At 36.8% G+C, this 21,005-nt stretch overlaps 1 protein-coding gene across 2 annotated transcripts in view; it reads right to left on the bottom strand.

The window, feature by feature from the left end:
• Positions 1 to 7,439: 7,439 nt before the first annotated feature.
• The window catches only part of MGAM2 (putative maltase-glucoamylase 2), an 83,276-nt gene continuing 69,710 nt past the window's right edge, over positions 7,440 to 21,005 (bottom strand). The window contains exons 45-49 of one of the 2 annotated variants that reach the window (XM_087431883.1): positions 16,357 to 16,406; positions 12,873 to 13,046; positions 10,470 to 11,562; positions 10,076 to 10,172; positions 7,440 to 9,376 (exon numbers count right to left, since the gene is read on the bottom strand). In XM_087431883.1, coding sequence (XP_087288009.1) covers positions 9,070 to 9,376; positions 10,076 to 10,172; positions 10,470 to 11,562; positions 12,873 to 13,046; positions 16,357 to 16,406 — 1,721 coding nt within the window. In that variant the 3' untranslated portion in view covers positions 7,440 to 9,069. Of the gene's footprint in view, positions 11,563 to 12,872; positions 13,047 to 16,356; positions 16,407 to 21,005 lie in introns of both variants that reach the window. The other variant, XM_087431879.1, reaches the window with a different exon arrangement.

Below are 21,005 nucleotides of genomic sequence, written 5' to 3'. Positions count from 1 at the left end.
ATTGAGGAACTGATTGCCCAAAATGCAACATCTAATACAGCCCTCGCTCTCCTCACTTGTGCCTCTATACTGTCAGATGATCTTTATTTATCTCACCAAGTGTCACATTCTCAACACTCAGGTCACCAGGTGTTGAGAACCTAACTGGCGAGACAGGCTGAACTGGGATCTGAGAACAGGTCAAGGGCAAAGTGGAGAGAGACAGTCCTTAGCCCCAGAGCCCAGGGCATGTCAAGGAGGTCCACGTGGACAGAGCAGGGACTAGGTGCAAATGGTTTGTGAAGTCAAGCTGCAGTTTGCAACCACAGTTGACAGAAAAGTCCAATGGTGGTGGCTGCTCTGAGAGCTTCTGAGGGCATTCTGTCTTCTAAGCTTGAGAAGCTCTGCACTACCTTGTCCTTTGAGATGTAAAGTCAGCATGCTAGTCTATGAGTTGCCTTTCTCAATGTTCATGTCCTCAGGAAGGGACCCCTCCTCTGGCTATCCCAAGATGTTTAGAGGGATCTTAGTTCCCTGGAAACCGGGGATCTGGCCTCAGCAAACTCCTTGCCACTGCTTGAGGGGCCAATTGGTTTAACACCATAGCCCTCTTCCTGGCAGAGCAACACCCCTCCTCTGGAATTGGTGAGATGCATGGGAGGTAATGAGCCCACTACTTTTACTGTCATTCTCCTTGAAGAATTCGAGACACTCTATTCTGAGATTCTACAGAACGCTCAGTGTTCACATTCAGCTCCTACAGTCTCAGTGCTAGATCTTTTCAGTGTTTGTGGTCACTTCTGGGCCTTACAATGTGTGAGCAGAGGGACTTGCTGTCCTTAAATCAAAGCTCATGTTTACAAAAACCTAGGCTTACCTGAAGCCAGAGGATTGACTGTGTTCACTGTTGGGTGTCTCTGTTGTCACCATTCAGGGAAGTGGAGGCTTTCCTTTTACGTAATAATCCTAAAATGTGATTGACGCCATTTGGCAGCTGCTTGAGGTGCACAAATTACTCTCTATAGTATGAGGAAATACAGGTAAAGACGAGATCTAGACAGACAATTAAAACAACCAGAACAGACAAGTTCTCTGTATTTGCCCAATTAACCAACAAATCTGACATTTCTATTTCAATCTATATTACTCAAGGCCCCCCAAGCAAATTCTTCCAACCCCAGTCTTTCAAGTTAATAACAACAACAAAAAAACACTTTCTAGCTGGTTTTAGATGCCAACCCTTGGTTTGTGCTGCAGCCTTAGTCTCAGGTCTGCCCTGACAGGTTCCAGCCAGCTAGGCAACTTCCCCAAGGTTCTGCAACCAGAATCTTCCAATGGCTCCCTTTGCCCAGCTCATGGCCCTGTGCCACTCCCAGGCACTGCTGCTCTCTCCTTTGTCCTCCTTCAATTTCTTGTTCTTATTTAGCTTTCCTTCTTTCATTTTATTTTCTCTCCATCTGCTGACCTCAGCGTTTAGTGATCATGCACATATTCACTGAACACCATCTACATGCTAAATATTAGGTCAGAATAGAAGCTACAAAAAAGAACAGGAAATGGGACCATCCCCTACCCCCCCCCCCACACACACACCCTTGTGGAGCTCTGGTCAAGCTTCTATAAGCCCCTGGGGGGCCATTTTCTCCTTGGGCTCTGACCCTGTCCCAGTGCCATCCATCATTTTCTCCTGACTGCCTCGAGAGAGGAACCATGTTTATATCAACCTATAGAGAATGACATGTGTCTATAGTTAAAAGGGATGCGTTTATACTATATACATATTGGACAGGGAGCTCAGACAAACACTGCTGGGGAAATGTTTTAAAACATTCCTGCATGGGGTAAAAGCCTTAATTAGATGACCCCAAGGTTTTTTCTAATTTATGTGCTTTGTGATTGCAGTTTCCTGATGGCCTAATGATACACTGTAAGGGGAAGGTACTGAGAGTTGAGGTGGAAAGGGATGACCCCAACTTCCACCTAGAACATTCTGTCACTTGGGCCTCTCTGTCATCCCTCATCTCTCAGGAGTCTTTAAGGTCAGGTCAGCTCTGAGTGACCTGAGACTATAACCTCTTTTCCACCTCATTTCCTCTACTCAAAAACTCCATATTAAATGTGGAGGGTAAATAAAGGGTTTATTCCCTCATTACTTTTTTCTGTGGTTCTGTGAGGACAAGAGGAACCACAGGCTAATGTTTACAATGAGTCTAGTCTGTCCTGCGGAATAAGAATATTTTGATACATTTCAAATTTATAGAAAAATTGCAAGAATTCCCACACACCGTTTACCTAGCCTTATCCATTGTGCATATTTTGCCCCATTTCTCTCTCTCTTTCTCTCCTTCCTTCCCTTTCCTTCTCCTCTGTTTTCTTCTCCTTCTCGTTCTCCTTCTTCTTCTTCCTTCTTCTTCCTCTTCTTTCTTCCTTCTTTTTTTTTTCCTCCTTTCTCTCTGCCTCTCTCTCTCCCTCTCACTCTCTCTCCTTCATGAAGCTGATAACTCTGCAAACTCTGTTTGCTAGAATTCTCATCAAAGTCTAAATTCCTGCTACTACGTAATCAGTTGAAACTGAGCGGGAAAGCTCCCCAACTCCACTGCTCCGCTGACATAGTGGCTCTTAACCTTGACTGCGTATTAGAATCACCAGGATGGTGGGCGCAGAGCCCAGGCATTAGTAAATTACTAAAGTGTCCAGGTGTTTCCAATATGCATCAAAGATTGAGGACCACTGAACTAGAAGTTCAATTGCTCTTGACTAGTCTATTTCCTGGACAGGCAGGAGTCACATTCTGACTTCACACATTTAAGCCACGGCACAGGCACTGACCAATCAGAGTGGACACCAGTGAAGAAGGGACCTGGAAGTCCCTTGATTTCCAGGAGTTAGAATTTTAGTTGCTGAATTGTGAGGATATGTGGGGATCTCAGAGAAGGGGCCCCTTTTGGGGGGCTCAAGGAAATGGCTATTTACCAAGCATTACTCAAAAGAGAAATAGCAAATAAAAAAGAGCCTTTAAAATGCCAAGTGATGAATGTAGAAAGAATGCGAAGTTAGAAAATCACCCTTTGACAAAGTCATAGTAATAATTGATTCAGGCAAAAATCATCAATGGATAACAAAAGAAATAGGAGAGGAATCAGATAGTTCATAGTCTCAAAGTGTCTCCTCACAATACGTTTATTAATTACTCTGAGAAAAAAATGGTAACTTTACTGTGGAGAAACCTGGCAGACACCACCTCAACCAAAGTTAACATCACCAATAATGGACAAATAGCCAGTATGTGCCTCCTGTTATGATACAACAAGAAGGACACAGTATCAATTCTGTGTTATTCCAGCCAAAATGTATAGCCTCAATGAAATATTAGATAAACCCAAAACCAGGGATATTCTACAAATAGCTGGCTTGTAATCCTCAAAATGTCAAAATCAAGAAAGAAAAAGAGGGACTGAGGAATAGTTCTGGAGTAGGGGAGTCTAAAAGACTAACCAAAATCCAATTAAACAATTAAATGCAACATGCAACGTGTGCTCCTGGGCCAAATTCTTTTTTGTTGCTGTTGTCATTATTGGTCCTTTGTTTTTTCTATAAAGAACATTATTGAGATGATTGGTAAAATTTGACCGATGTCTGTGCATTAGACGGTGGTATCGTATAAACATCAATTTCCTGATTTGGCTGGTTATATTGTAGTTATATAGGAATACATTCTTGTGTTTTAGGAAATACACACCAAACCATTTTGTGATATTGAGATATCTTCTTTACAAACTCTCAAATTACATGTGTGTGTGAGAGAGAGAGAGAGAAAGGAAAGAGAGAGAAGGTGAATATCGTGAATAATTTATAATTTATGGATAATATTTGGGAAGTCTAGGTAAAGAGTATGCTGGAGCTCTCTATACTATTCTTACAACTTTTCTCCAAGCTTATTTTGAAATAAAAATGTTAATTTTAAAAAGAAACCAGCACAAGATCTATACAGACAGTATAAAAAATGGAGTAAATATTTTTTTAAAGGCACATAAAGAGCAACCTAGGAAAAAAAAAAAACAATTTAGATAAGTGTTAGCTTTTCCAAGCAAGAGTTTTTGACCACTCTCAGCAGAGAACTTCCAGTCTGCAAGCTACAGTATACCCTTGGCTTAATTTTAGCTATCAGGCATAACAAGTGAGTAATAACAAGTATTTCTTAGAGCTACAAATCACTAGAATTATATAATTATTTAAATAGCTACAAGACAGCAACATTTAAATAAAGGTAAACAAGCCTTTTTTAAAAACTACATGTCATGAGAGGGATGTTTGAGAAACGGAGCTTTAATCTCCATGATTACTAGGAAAATAGCAGCCACCATCAAAAAGCTGAAAGGTATCAGAGAGATGGTTTAAGATGTGAAACTAAAGCACATGAGTAGACCCCTGAGGAGCCAAAATTTATCTCTGTACCAGGAAAAATGTTTTAAAAATTAATACTGCCCAACAATTCAGTAGGCAACCTTTTGAGGAAGTATTTAACCATATGCTGATAAGCACTGGAAAGATATGGGTTAGAGGCAATTGTTTTATGAGGTGGAAATTTTAAACTACATAGTCCCTAAAGTCTGTTGCAATTTGGGTGTGTTTTTATCTGGGCATCTATTTAAATAATTCAATAAAAGACTAAATTTTTCTCAAGCTGGAATTAGAAATATATATCTTTATAAAGGTCATAAGAATTGTTATAATCATAAATTATACTTGCCAGGAAGAAAAATACAATCTCCAGTCTAATTTGAAATTAGAATACCTTGTATTACTCTTGTAATTATCATGTGATAAAACTTTTAGCGTTGGGCAAAAGCGGTTTCCCAAAGATCTTGAAACATCTTGTGCCCAAATGAGTCAGCCCCTGCCTGGGTTGAGATAAACTTTTCTGAGGTTTTTCCATCACCCTGTGCCATCAAAATGCCTCCAGCCATGGGGGATTGCTGCTTGCTCCTCCCAGGACAGTAGCAACTCCATCTCACTTCACACCCCATTCACTATGACGTGATTGTAAAATGTGTATGGCTTATTTCAATAAATATTTCAACATTTTTATCCTATTTGGACAAAACTTAAGTGAATAGAAGTATAATCATGTGCAGATAAGTTGAGGAACAACGATCACCCCGTCCACACCTCAGTGTGGAGACTGGACAGAAGTCACCTTTGGGAGAACATCGTGAAACTCAACGTCTCACTGTTAGAGCAGGAGATAAGCCAAGGCCTCTCCAAGCTATAGTGCTCACATTTATTCAGTGAATCACCATCAAATAACAGTGCTCTCTGAAGAATGTGATGAAACACTATTGTGTTTAATTTCAGCATACAAACCAAAGAAAATTTTACTGGCAGAAAATATGATGTTTGTCACATAAAATAATTTTCATGAACTCACACACACACACACTGTCCATATGAACTCTATTGGCTATTTCAAAATTTTTTTTGTCTGCTATTTGTTCATACATTTTGTTCTCAGCTAAAGCAACATAGGAATAGCAGCGCTTATAAAAGTTTAAGAAACAACATAGAAACATAACACAAAATTGGGATAATTATATCCATTAACTTAACTATTCTGTAAAGTGAGGAAAGAGGGGCATTATTTAATTTCACAGTGAAACATTTTGTTCCTGCTCAGGAAAATAAGAAAACCTTTTCCCCAGAAGCACAGCTTGAGACACGCTAGAGACACCTCTGGAGCACAGTTTTCTTTACAAAACTTCAGTTTGAAAAAAGAGACTCAGAGTAGCCTTATTATAAAGTACCAGCAGCAAGGGCAAACTGCTCTATTACCAGGAAACCCAAGGAGAAGAAGAAGGAAAAAGTTTAAATAGACATAAGAACACTCGTGGAATTATATAATAATAATAATAATAATAATAATAATAATAATAATAAACCTTTGTATAGCATTTAGCAGACTGAAAATGAACTTTCGTGTACATTGCAGTTCCAATGGTTACCCCACCTTATAGATGAGGAAACTGAGGCAACGAAAGGAAAGGACCGTCCACCTGAATCGATAGTCCCTGCGCCATCTGGTCGCAGGTGGTGCTCTTAGACCTGGTCCCACAGAGTTTCCTTCTGTATTCGGGTCTGATGTAAGCACCAAAGCCAGCTAAGCTCAAGACGGTGGAGAAAGCTGATATTTGCTTTGACATCTTCCCTCCCCAAGTTGTCTGAACCTGGTTCCAGGACCACATCTTGTGCATAGACTCTCAAGTTTCAATTCTCAAGTTTTTTCAAATGTCTTCAGTAAGTCCAGGTTTTCTTTTTTTCTGTTTTGTTGTTGTTGTTCTTTTTTTCAAGAGCACTTACCTTTTTAAAACTCGGTACTTTCGATTATGGTTTATTTGTACATACAAAGGGATTGAATTTCAGTTACTACAGAACTATGAGTCTTGGAACAAATTCATCCTCAGTTTTCCAACTCCCATGCGCTTTAAGCTAAGCCTTTGGCCAACTAATCTGCCCTGGTGTGGTGGGCTGGCAGCAGGATCCCATGTGCCTTGGGACACAGAGCACTTTGTCCCATATCAGGGTTAGTGATGCCAACAAGACAGGGGCACTGGGGATCCCTCAGTAAAGACATCAATAAGGGAGTCTGTGACCAGGTCCACTGGTACAGTTTAGAATTAGGAGTTTTGTTTAGTTTTGAGTTGGAAGGTCAAGGTTAAGATATAAGGTCTATCAACTTTGTTAAGAGAACTGTAGCTTGTGGGCAGATTCCAAAAGGCAACTGAAACTAACTGATGAATCTGGCCCCCTCATGTGGAACACCATAAAGCCATCCAGACAATAATACAGCTGTGGTGGTGGGTCAGAAGACTGTGCAAATGTGTTCACAGTAGGTGATAGACTTTCGTGTGGAGTTAAGAACCTTAAGCCACAGATGCTGGAGTTCCTACATGCTGCGGTAGTTCACAGTACAGTTGTCTCTCAGTATCCAGGGGGGGATTGGTTCCAAAACCCTGCATGAATACCAAAATCCACCAATGCTCAAGTCCCTTCTGTGAAATGGCATAGTATTTGCATATCTTCCCGTATACTTTAAATCATCTCTAGATTTCATATAATACCTAAAACAATGTAAATGATATGTAAATAATTGCTATATTGTACTGTTTAGGGAATAACGACAGGAAAAAAAAATCTATACTTGTTCAGTACAAGCACAACCATTGTAGGCCTTTCGATCCACGATTGGTAACAGATTCTGAAAGCTGACTGTATAGTATTTCACCAGGACGTGAGAGTGGAACTAGGACGTTGTTGCCTTAGGAAAATGATCCTCAAACTTTTTGGTCTCAGGACCCCTTTACATTCAAATTTAGCGAAGACTTTGTGTTTTGTTTAGGTGGGTTATATCTATTAATATTTACTTCATTAAAAATTAAAATTGAGTCTTTGTAAAATATTTATTTTTTAACTCATGAAAAATAATATATCAGCTACATGTTAACATAAATAATACACTTTTATGGAAAAACAATTCTATTTTCCAGAGCAAAAAGAAATTAGTGAAAAGAATGACATTATTTTATGTTTTGTAAGTCTGTTTAATGTCTGGCTTAATAGAAGACAGCTAGATTCTTGTATCTGACTCTACAGTCATCTATTGTGACATCACACAGCACAGACTCTCTGGAAAATGCCACTCTAGACTAATGAGAGTGAAAAAAGCAAATAACAACACAGTAGTAGTATGAAAACAGAATTGACCTTATGGACCCCAGAGAGAGTTTTGGGGCCTCCCATGGGTCCCCAAACTACATTTTGAGAATACTATCCTAGGGTTAATCCTTGAGTAGCACCCAATTGGCTATATTTGGTTATGACCACGAGTCTATTCATGGAGGTCTGGGTGATCTAAGAAAGTAATAGATCAAGGATAAATGTTGAATTTGAATATGAAAGACCAAGAACATACTGAGAGTCCTAGCACACTAAAGGAGAATGTGGACAGTAATACAATAAGGGAAGATCTGGGAGAGAAAAGAAAAGGCAAATAAAATTATGAACTCTGATCCCAGAGTAAAGACTGTCTTTCCTATGCCAAATCTTTACACACTCATCTCCACCTGGGTGATTTCTGGTCTATAGAAGATTTAGAGCATTGTAAGTGAATCCAGGCATTATTGGTAACAGCCAGGGCCTAAGATTATCTCATAAGTAAGATTAATTGTAATTTCCTGGAAGTACTTTGAATGTCTATAAACAGAAGTACTTATCAAATCTATAGTAAGAGTGTCAGTACCTATGGAAGTAATGGTTGCAAAGTTTGGGAAGTTATGTTTTTAACATCTATAATCATATTTTTATCTTCTATAACAGTAAAAGTAACATAAAATATTCCTAATTTAATTATTTCAGTTCCTGGAGTCAAAGTATATACAAGATCTACAGTGGTAGCATTTTCCATAACTATAGCTAGAGCTAGATCTCTTTAGAAGCAATAATACTTTCAGTATGTGTAATAGCAAATTACTATATTGGTAGCCACAGTATTTGGAAAAGTCTATAGGAAAATAAAGTGTGCTTTTTAGCATTACTAGTTAAATAGTCTACTATGATATTAATAACTGTTGCTATAGTGGTCCTTTGAGTGCCAGGTATCACCAGCACTCTCAGTTACAGTATTATGTCCTGTAACTCAAGAACAAGTTGGGTTATTTTAATAACTACATCTAAAGCAATAGTATTTACAGAGCCTAATGTGGTATTATTTGAGATGACAAAATTATCTTTGAAGTCTGTAGCAAGGATCTATAAAATATCTACACTTTAATTGATGGAGCTTCAGGGCTTAGAATTATAAATAAAAAGAATATATTCCACAGCTTCTTTTATCACACCTATAAAGTTAGTAATGGATGCATCTTTAGACATGTCTGTAATGTTTACAGTGCTTTGAGTAGCCATTTCTATAAAAGCTGGTGCTAATATTTGTGAAAACTTGCATAGCTAAGATCATTATCTGTTCATTGATTTTCTATATCTGTAATAGCTGTTTTAAAGAGATATTTATAGTAGTTATCCTGCCTTGAGTATTAATCATGGGACTAGAGTAGCATTTATGGCATTTGCAATATAAGCAGATGCAGTAGCAGAAACATCTATTGTTGTTCTATCAGGAGTGGTAGTATTTACAGCATATATGGTAATATTTGTAATATCTGTGGTTGCATTAGTTACAACAATAGGTAAATTACTAGCTGCAGAATTTGTTGTTACCAGATAGTCAGATGTTGTATCTAGAAGAGCAGTCATTGATGTGTCAGAGGCTGTGGTATTTGGAATAGAAACATATGTAGCGTTACCTGAAACTTTGTTGAAGTTATCTGCATCAGTAATATTTACCTCATTCCTTGTACTGTTTATAGTGTTGGTGGAAGAAACAGGAGTGGTACGTGGAATGTAAGTGTTTGTAAGGACTGTGTCAGCAGTAGTCATTGAGTTTGTAGTTTTTGTGCTGAAAATATTTGTAATGATGGTGGTAGTATATGTTGTAATGGCATTTCCAGTTGCTCTTGTAGTAGATTCAATATCTGTAGTGTTTATATGTGAGGAAGTGGCAAAGTCTTGAGTACTAGCAATTATGGAGTCTGGAGTAGTAGAAAAACTATTCACTGTAGGAATAGTTGTGATGCTACCATCAACAGTAGTTGGGCTATCTCTAGTGGGAGTGCTTATAATGTTAGTAACACCCGTTATATTGGTAATGTTTGGATTGGTGGTGCTTGGTATAGTGGTATTTCCAGTGCCCATGGATGTGGTATTGAAAGCATGAGTAGGGATATCTGGGGGATAAGTAGTGGTAATGATTCTGGTAAGGGCCAGTGAAGATGCATTTTCTGTGGTGGTGGTACCAGAGGTGCGTAGAGGAGGTAGAGATGGAATGACTTGAGTGGTAGTTTCTACAGAAGTAGCATTTGTAATCATAGTAACTGTGGTGATGCCTATAGTTGTGTTTGTATTTCCTGTAGTGGTAATATCTGAAATATCTGTAGGAACTGAATCCATAGTTATGGATGTAGTACTTGTGGTAGTAGTGTTGATGGTAGCTGGGTTAGAAAAATTTGTGGAAATTAACATTGTGTGGCTTAACGCCTGTGTTGTAGTAGTAGGAGAACGGGGAGTAGTGAGCTGCGTGATGTCTGTGGTGGCAGTTTTAACATCTTCAGTGGGAGGGGGAAAGGAAATAACATCTTGGGGAGTAGACACTAGGGTTTCTGTAGCAGTTGTCACAGCAAAGGTAGTATCTGTGGAGTTAAGTGCACTGGCTATTGTACTGTTTGTAGTGAGGCTATTTATTGAATTTGTTATGATGGGAGAGGTCCTATCGCCCAGATTTGTAGAAGTTAATATTTCAGTATTAATAGTGTTAAGGGAGGCAGCAGTTATTTCTTCTGGAGAGAAAGTGCTTATAAAATCTGTTGTAGCAGGTTTGGTATGTGCAGTAAATTTGTCTGTGGAAGTAACTGTTGTATCTGTAGTGCTGGTAGTAGCAACTGTGGCATCTATCATTACGGTACTTTGTGTATCTGTGGTGTTGAAGAGAGTGGTGTTTGCATCAGAAGCTGTAGAAAAATTAGTGACTGTATCAGTAGTAAATGTACTATTAGTTGGAAATGTGTTCAAACTAGAAGTAGTAGAGTTAGAAGTAGAAGTAAGAGTATGGATAGGAGTGGTGGGAGGAGTTTGGAAAGAAGTGGTCACGACAGAAATAGTATTACTAGTACTATTACCACTAGACATTGTAAGGGAAGGAGAGTTTGTAATAGGAGCATCATTACTAGTGCTGGCAACATTAGTACCTGTAGGAGAAGTGGTCACCATAGCAACAGTAGTGTTCACAGCATGAGTACTTTCAGAGAAAGTAGTCATAATAGGAAAACTATTGCTAGTAGTATCAGCACTAGTATTTGCAGGAAAAGGAGTTGTTGTAATTGGAATGTAATTGGAATTGTAATTAATGCTAGTAGCATCAGTATTTTTGAGGGAAAGAGTAGTGGTAATAGGAATAGTAGTACCATTTGTCACTTCAATAGCACTTGTTGAGAAAGGAGTGGTTGTGATAGGAAGACTAACACTAGTGATAGCAGTAGAAGTATTTGTAGGGGAAGGCATAGTGGTATTGTAAACAGTAGTACTAGTTGTAACTTCAGTAGCACTTGTTGGAATAGGAGTGGTTGTGGTAGGAAGAGTAGCACCAGTATTAGCAGTAGAAGTATTTGTAGGGGAAGGCATACTGGTATTGGGAACAGTAGTACTACTTGTAAATTCAATAGCACTTGTTCGGAAAGGGGTGGCTGTGATAGGAAGAGTAGCAGTAGTCCTAGCAGTAGTAGTACTTGTACTAGCAGAACTAGTGATAGTAATCTCAGAAGTGGTAGCCTTAGTAATAGATGCAGAAGGATGTAGAGAACTCATTGGGAAGGTACTTGTCATGGGTGTAGTAGAAACGATAGGACCACCATAAATCCAAGTAACTTCAGTTAACTTTTCCAAGCTGATATCCTTATCAGTCAATTGAATAGTTAGTGTCTGCCAGAAAAGAAGAGAGAAAATTGGTATTTTAGAACTTAAACATCACATTTAAGTCATACCTCAAATTACAGTTTAACAAAAAATGCAGTATTCATTCTTTTCCCAGAGAGTAATAGAAGGATATGAAGTTTCCTTTTCAGGTCACACTGATTCCAGACAGATAAATATGGAAGGCTGTGCTGTTTGCATAATCCCTGTGCTGGAAATCTCTTTCTTTCCACTTCATTTTGTCAGAACCATAATACTCACAAGTATTTTCAGCTTTGATTAAAAACAATGTTTATAAAAATCTCTTGGCTTTGCCACTCGATTTAAACCTTGCAGAGGGCAGGCTGGTTTCATGTTTTCACCATCCCCACACATAGTATAGTGCCTGGCTCATAATAGGCATCTGATATACTACAAAGTTTCTCAAAAGAAGGTGTTCAAAGATTTTCTGCATTAGTCTTAACTGAAAGTAATTACTGTAAAGGGTGGTTTTGAACTCAATAGTCCAGGGAAACTGCTTTGAAGTACAGAACTAGAAGAAACTATAATCTGAGTGTTCAGAGGGTCATTTTCCAAAATCCAAATACCAGCAAGGCACTCTTTTTACCTTTTAGAAAACAGGAACTATACTCACCTATTTTTACTTTTCTAAACCACCCCCTATGCATCACAGGATCCATATTTATGATAGGTCTGGTGTTCTAAAGTGGGATACTTTTCCCTTTGTAGTTACTCTTGATACCTCATTGATAATTTGTCTTCCAATTAATTAAATAATTGGCTCTCCTACTAGAGGGTCTACTAGAGTCTGCTAATTACGTCACTCTGTTTTGTTAACCAAATGATTTTTCTCACACCACAGGTGGGACATATTCATTTTAATGATTGCCGAAGTTTACTGCCAATTTTCACCAACCTGTAAGATCTATCAATTTGACCAGGGATATGAGCAATTTCAGGAAAGAGGGGAAAAATCTCCAACAATTTCAGGGGATCATTCCCTGTTTTAGCCTCTGCCACAGAAGTAAAGTTTTGTTATGCTAGCCTGGGAGACCAACCTTGACATATAGTACAATTTCTTTGGGAAACACATGGAAAGGATTTCATCAGATCATTGATCATTGATCCCTGGACTACACTGGGAAGACTGCTAATATGCATTTTACGATATGATTCAACAACTGTTCAAGAACATACCTATTGCACATATCTGTAACCTTTCTAATATAAGTAAATATAACAATAATAATAATAGTGGGGATAATTTTTCAGAATAATAAAACTAACTTATGAAATGATAACATTCATTTGAGACATACCTGATTGTAAGGGTCACTCTGGAAATTTGTCTCCACGAACTGCTGGTTGTCATAGGTGAAAGTGACTTGTGTCACAAACATAGAGTTTATCCCCCAGATTCGAATATATCCAACTTTCAGTGGATTCAAGTCACTCAAATACATATTGTGTATAATCTGAATTTGCAATATGTTCTATAGAGAATGTATAAAGAGAAAAAAATACATAATACATCTGTTGATAGACTGTGTTCCACATTAAAATGTTAAGAAACCTCAAATTACTGTTGTACTGGTTTGCTGTTTTTATTCTTAATTAAATACTTCATGAAGACGTAATTCCTGAGTACCTGCTACAATAAATTTGATGATGCCAAAAATATGTTTATGTATCAGTATTATGAAAGTTATTTTACCTATATTATTAGTAACTCTTACAATGATTTTTAAAAGAAAGCAGCATTATCTCTGTTTTATAGGTGAGGAAACTGAGGCTCTGGGAGATGAAGTGAGTAGTTCAAGACCATGTAACCAAATGACATAGACATGGTTGGAATCATGATGGGCCTATGTGAATGGTACTGTATGAGTTAACACAGCATGAAGAAAGAATTATGGCAAACAGTACCTAAACTAAGGACAGTTTGAAATAAATATAGGAATTATCTAAATCATGAACTGTTTAAATATCAATATAAGAGTTAAAATAATGTGAGATAAGTCATGAGGCAGTACATGATTAAGGCCCAAATGAAAATCATAGTGAATGTTTGTTATGAGTGTTAATAGAAAGGAAAAATCACTATTGGGATAGGGTAGTCAAGAAAGGACTTAGGAAGGACATGGAACTTCAGAAGGCCTGGAAGGATGGATAGCATTTATAAAATGAAATGAATGGGAAAGAGAACGGGAGGCAGGGACGCACTGAACAAAGGAACGCTCATTGAATGCAAGGGCTACTGCCGCTGGTGCTGAGAAAACGGAAAGGAGACTGGTTAAGTGTGAAAGGTAAGATGATGAAGATTTTATACAATAAATCAAGGAGATACTTGCAGTAGAATGAAGCTATAAACTCCTCGACTCTGGTGGCAAAAGTAGAAAGAAAAAGAAATATGTTCAACTGGCATTGTGGAGAATTAACAAATCTTTAGTGACTGATTGGGAAAATAGAATCAAGGGAAAATGAAGAAAAAGGAACAGAACTTGAAGTAAATGTGCTGGAGCTACTTCTCATTGATTTGGGAGAACCTGTTGTTAAATTGCCTAGAACTTTGCAAGCTAGTTGGTAGCTTGAAATTGGCTAAAATGATGAGACTCCTTACACCACAGAAATTAGCGTGTGCTACAAATCAGCCCCCACACCCCCATAACCCCATGCCAGCCAGCACAGCATTGATAATAATTACCCCAGGGAAACTTGGAAACTTTCTTTCATTTCAAGCTACTGATCCTTAGGAAAAATTCCATCCAATATCACATAGAAATAAGAATCCTTTTATCACTACTTTGGAATAACAGAAGAATGGAATTTTAGAGTTAGAAGCTATTTAAGGGAAATCTAATGTTTTATAATAAAGAAACAGATAAAACGGGGCAGTGTCTTCCCTAGGTTGAATAACTAGTTAGCAGTAGAAATAAAACTAAAATCCAAGACTTCTAGATCAACAGCTTCATTAAAAAACAAAATTTTGAGAGGAAAAATATGTAGTCTTAAACTCAACTTTTCTTAAATTAATAACAGAGAATTTACACATTTAATTAGTATACAAAGTCTTGCTTTTAGTTTCAAAAAGTCAAATGCAGGATGGAGACAGCATGATCTGATAATCATGTCTATGAAAATAATTTGAGGGTTTTAGTTGATCATGAGATTTATATGTGCCAAACATCTGATACATGTGTTTAAAAAAATTAACCCCATGTGTGACAACAACAGTAAGAAAATATAGTCTAGCTACAAAGAGGTAATAGGCAACGAACTAAATAAGTGTTACTGCTACATGCCATTGACGTTTTGAGGTTGTCTGCTTTACAATAGAAGTCCATGCTGTCCTACAGAAGTGTAATGCAAACCATTATATGTAATTTTAAATTTTCTCAAAGCCACATTTTTAAAAACAGGAGAAGTTGATTTGAAAATATATTTTATTTAACCCAATATATCCAAAATATTATTTTAACATGTATTCAATGCAAAAATATTATTGAGATATTTTATAATCTTTCAAATATTTCAAATTAGGCTAGTCACATATCAAGTTCTCAATAGCCACATGTGGCTAGTGGCTATCATACTGGATAGCACAGCTCTAAAATATTCTCTCAACCCTGGGCACCATGTTTTAAGAGAAATCTAGACTAATTATAGTCCAAATGGAGTAATCAGATCTGGAAACCAGTATTACCACAAAGCAGAGAACGTGTGAAGTTAACCTGGAGATGTATAATTCCAAGAAGAAAAGACAGAAGGGATATTTAACAAACATCTTCAAAGACTTGAAGCACTGTTTTGTAGAAAACACACAATAGATTTGTGCTATACTATTCCTTAGTTCAAATCAATAGGTAAAAATTATAGAAAAGCAAATTCCACGTTTGACACAGAATGATTCTCCTACTCTAATTAGAATTATATAGGTTATCCATGGAATTATTTAACATGTCTGGTAGATTGATTGTATCATTGTCTCCAATTATTCACTCTCCCTATCCATACCCTTTTCCATGAAGTTTTGCAATACCCTCCCTCTCTGAATGGGACATTCCATCTCACCTTTGTCTCTGGGCTTGGCCATGTGACTTTGCCTTGCTCATGGGATATTAGTCAACTTGATGCACAAATGGAGATTTTAAAAATGCTCAGGCATTTCCACCTCTGTTTTTGCCTTCTTCCACAATCATGAAAAAGTCATGCCCAGATCTGCCCATAAGGCCATCTTAGATCACCCAAGAGCCAGCTGACCTCCCAGATATGTGAGTGAGTACACCCAGGATCATCCAAGCAGCCTAACAGTCCCATGACTGGTTGCAGATGTATGTGAGCCAGCCAAGATCAGCCAAGTCCAGCCCAGATCATCTGAACACCGCAGACTCATGGGCTAAATAAGTATTTATTGTTACATGCTGCTGAAGTTTTGAGGTTGTTTGTTATGCACCATTGTTGTGCAATAGATAGCTGAACTAGCATTTATCCCTCAAAATTTCATCAGCCAGAAAATGATATCTCATCCCTGGAAAACATGTTATACATTTAAGGACTCATTTTTTTCCCCCAGCATTATATGAATAACAAGTTTCTTTTTATAGAGTGATGGTATACTGGATAATTGCCAAAATAAGGACTATTTCTTCGTTATTTTCATGTCAACAGACCTGATTTATAAACATAAGAGCAGGAAGGTCCTCCTGTTAAGATGTGGGGTATTATATTTACACAGTTAACAGATGATGTTTAATCTGTAGCCAACTGGGAAAGGATTTATAAAACTCATTAAAATAGTCTTACCTGAGCTGCTGTAAAGTTTGCCAAGAAATAGTTTCCATTTTCATAGGTATCTGCAAGCAAGAAAAAAAAAAATAAGCAACTACTCATTGCTTCAACTGTAGCAGATAATCTTTCATACAGTTAGAAAATATATCAGTGGGATCACAATTACCGATCAGGATAATCATGAAGTCTGAGGTGCACTAAAGATAGTAGTTGAGGGAATATTTTGCCCCAGGTTGTGTGGGATGTGCATATGGAAGAAGGTGCTTTGAGGTGAGGGTCATGAGGTTGCAAAAACAAGAGAATCTGGGTTGAATTAAGAGTAGATACCATAGGTGAAGAAATATGGAGGCTACTGATTGGTTTTTTCTGTGCCAAAATAGCAAGCACATAGCCATGAGAGTTCACGTGGCTGTGATGATGAAGACTCAAAACAGAAGAGAGTGGCTAGGAATTCAGGCTCTCAAGTCAGATTGACATGGATTCAAATTTCTGCTCTTGTACTTAGTAGTTGTGCAAACTCAGGCAAGTTACTGAACATTTTATCATCTATAAAACAGAGACAACAATAGTACCCAGCTCATGGCAATAAGATACTTAAAATGTTGCTTGTATAGAATACGTGCTCAAAATTTGTTATTCATTACCATCAACAAAGTCATCATCATCTTCATCTTCATTATTCTTCTTTCCTTACTCTTGGCTCATCCTTTCACAGTGCTCTAGATTCCAGGCCCTCCTGTCTCTACACGACTTACTTCATCAATTCTTCCCCATACCCTTTCTGCTCCTCTAGGCTCCAATTATGCTCAGAGCACTCCATTCCGACAAATCCTTTACTTGATTATCTCTATATCAAGCTACCATCATATCTCCTTTTTAGTGCCGTATGTCTCAAAAAAGGTGGCCTTTGCTTGTTACGCCTATGTACTCAATTCATAATTCAATCCTACCTTTCCTACACTTCAGCTCCTGTGTTTCCTTTTTTTGCTGAATCTGATCCTTTCAAAGTCACCAGCGACATAGTAAATTACGTCTAAATGTCTCTTCATGAGGTTCAGTATTTTTAGACCTTTGTGCCCACACATCTCCTCCTTGAAATACTCCTTGGTTGATGTCTACTTAACTCATTCTCTTCGTGTGGCTTTTATAACTCCTATTAAAAGTCAGTTTCATTTCATGTTCTATTCTTGGCCCTTGTCAACATTCCATCTCTTACCAAAATTCCAACACATCCTCTCTTAATGCTCTTCTTTGTTTTCTAAATTACCTCCACTCTTATGGAAACAAACAACTATAAAATCCATGTTTTCAAATTTAGCCTTGGCTAGAAAACGTAACCTAAGCAAACACTATAGCCTCTTTTAGCAGTTTTAATAAAGAATCCTTAAAGAATGGAATTCTGTTAATATAGATGATTTAAGATTATCCTTGAACTAGCTATTAAATCTCGTTATATAAGTAAGGAAAAGGTTAACAAATAGTCACAAACATGTTAACAGAAAATTTAAATTAAATCTATACTTACACTGTACCTTGGTATTTTAAATTTGAATTTCTAAGTCTGTTTGGTGAAAAAGGGCAAAGAGCTTCTCTATGAAAGTTAAAAGTGTAAAATGTTTAAAACTTTTAGAGACTATTGATTTTTAAGCTTTGAACTAAAATATATTTATTGTAAGAACCTAAAATTTTATAGAAAATTGTTTTTTCCCTTAAATTTTTGAAATATATTGCTCATAGGGGGCCAATTTTACACACTAACTGTGGTGTTATTTACCCACTATGATAATAATCATCTAGCCCTAGCTAGGTCATGCTGTATAAAAGGACTCTAGATTCTCTTGAAATATTGGTTCTGAACCAGCAGTGATTTTGCAGGGTGAAATATTTTGCCATATGTAGAGACACATTTTATTGTTATATCTTGGGATTGAGAGGAGTGCTTTTGGCATCTAGTGAGTAGAGGGCGGGGGTGCTGCTAAACATCTTATAATCAACAGCCCACCCACCACCACCAATAAAGTATTGTCTAGCCTAAAATGTCAATACTATCAAGATTGAGAAAACCTGCTTTAGAAAAAGTATTTTCTTGAAAAAAAAGAAGAAAGTTAGAGGACTCTTGCTTTCTGATTTCAAAACTTACTTCAAAGCAACTGTAATCAAGACAGTGTAGTACTGGCATAAAAATGAATATATAAATATATATTAAATATATGCATATCTCATGATGGCCACCAACTCCTTTGGCTGTAATCTCTTCCTCATCGAACAATTTAATATATTACTATTACATATGTATATATATAATGTGAAGGTTTATTTATGTGTCCACAATTCTATACACATACTTTCACATTTAAAGTTAATTGATTTTCAATAAGGATGCCAAAACAATTAAATGCTGAAAGAAGAGTCTTTTCATAAATTGTGCTGAGACAACTAGATATCCACATGCAAAAGGATATAGTTGGACCCCTACCTCACACCAAATGCAAAAATGAAGACAAAATAGATCAAAGACCTAAATGTAAGAGCTTAAACTATGAAACTCTTAGAAAAAAACAAGGGTAAATCTTTGCAACCTTAGATTTGGCAATGGTTTTTTAGTATAACACAAAAAGCACAAGCAATGAAAGAAAAAAGATAAATTTGACTTCATCAAAATGAAAAACTTTTGTGCTTCAAATAGACTCTATTAATAATATGAAAAGGCAACGCACTGAATGGAAGAAAATATTTGCAAATCATATATCTGATAAGGGACTTGTATCTAGAATATATAAAAAAACACTTACAATTCAATAATAAAAAGACAACCTAATTTAAAAATTGACCCAGGATATAAATAGACATTTCTCTAAAGAAGATATATAAATGGCCAGTAGTACATGAAAAGATGCTCAATGTCATTAGTTATCAGAGAAATGCAAATCAATTGAAACCACAGTGAGATTTTACTTCATACCCACTAGGATGACTACCCTAAAAAAGACAGATAATAACAAGCTTTGACAAGGATGTGGAGAAACCGGACCCCTCATATACTGCCGGTAGAATGTACAATGGTGTGGCCTCTTTGTAAAAGGATTTGGAAGTCCTCCAAAACGTTAAATACAGAGTTACCATATAACCCAGAAATTCCACTCTTAGGTATATACCCAAGAGAATTGAAAAAATATGTTTATACAAAAACTTGTACACAGATATTCATAGCAGCATTGTTCATAATAGTGAAAAACTAGAAACAACCCAAACATCCATCAACTGATGAATAGATATATAAAAGTGGTATATCCATACAATGGAATATTATTCAGCCATATAAAAGGAATGAAGTACAGATACATGCTATGACATGGTTGAACTTCAAAAACATTATGCTAAATAAAAGAAACCAGTCATAAAAGCCACATTTATTCCATTTATATGACTCCACATGATTCTATTTATATAAGTGTCCAGCATACACAGATGTATAGTGACAGAAAGTAGATTAGTAGATGCCTAGGGTTACATTTCCCAGGGCTGGAGAGAATGAGGGAGGAGAAAGCAATTGAAGGGTGATATCTAAAAGGCATAGGACTTATTTTCGGGGTGAAGAAATGGTTCTAAAATTTACTGTGTAGTGGTTGCACAACACAGCGAATAAACTAAAACCATTGAATTGTACACTTTAAATGGATGCATTCATGGTTTGTGAATTATATCTCAACAAAGTTGTTACAAAAAAAAGTTAAAGTCAAGCCCAAGAACTAAAAAAAGGCATTTCCTTTTTTGTAAAAATGTATTTTTCAAAAAAAATTTCTAACTGATTAATCTTTAAATCCATTGTATGATTTCTATTTGTCATAATACTCCCAGGTTTACCACTTTGCTCCTCATCAGTCTTTCAATCATCACATCCATATTTCCAAACTCTGTACTGTCCATCTCCACCAGGAGATTCCACAGGCATCCCAAACCCAAAGTGTGCAAAACTAATTTCATTATCTCTCATCATTCTATAGACTGGCTTTATCACCCATGTTCCATACCAGGATAATGGAATTACTTCCTGCCTAATCATGCAACTATACACTTGGCATGATCTGACAATGCAAACAGTCTGCAGTCACCTTAGCAAAAGTGTCACTGTAGCAATACAGTGTTACATGTCTCATCATGGCTACGAACTCCTTTGGCTGTAATTTCTTGCTCACTGAACAAACTCTTGATTAAAATGTCATCTTTCACATGGACTTAATTTAAGGAAAAATATGTATGTCCCAATAGATGGCAACATTCTAGCCCATTAATAAATACAGTTCTTAAATTTAAAAATTGGCATTGTGGCATATTATGCTCTTATAAGGTTCAAGTCCTGCCACTCCCTTAAAACCTGATTTGAGTGGCTGGTTAATCTCCTTTCTCTGACTTCTGGACTTTTCGTTGTCATATTAACTACACTAATTTAAATGTAAAATATCTAATCTTAAAAGCTTATAATGGAGTTTTATTTATCTTGCATATTAATGATATGTTTTATTCAGCATCCATGTGCCAAGAATTCTCTCTATACATTAAATCATTTTATCTGCATGAAAATAATCTACATGATAAGTAGTATCTTATAGATGTTAAAGACGAGAAAATGCAGGCAAAGAAATGTAAAGCAACTTTTCAAAAGA

This window comes from Ceratotherium simum, chromosome 1 (genome assembly GCF_057802395.1).
Source record: "Ceratotherium simum simum isolate JZ-2026a chromosome 1, ASM5780239v1, whole genome shotgun sequence".
Classification (NCBI taxonomy): domain Eukaryota; kingdom Metazoa; phylum Chordata; class Mammalia; order Perissodactyla; family Rhinocerotidae; genus Ceratotherium; species Ceratotherium simum.
The sequence above is the reverse complement of the archived record's forward strand: the minus strand, read 5'-3'. Positions and strand labels throughout refer to the sequence as shown.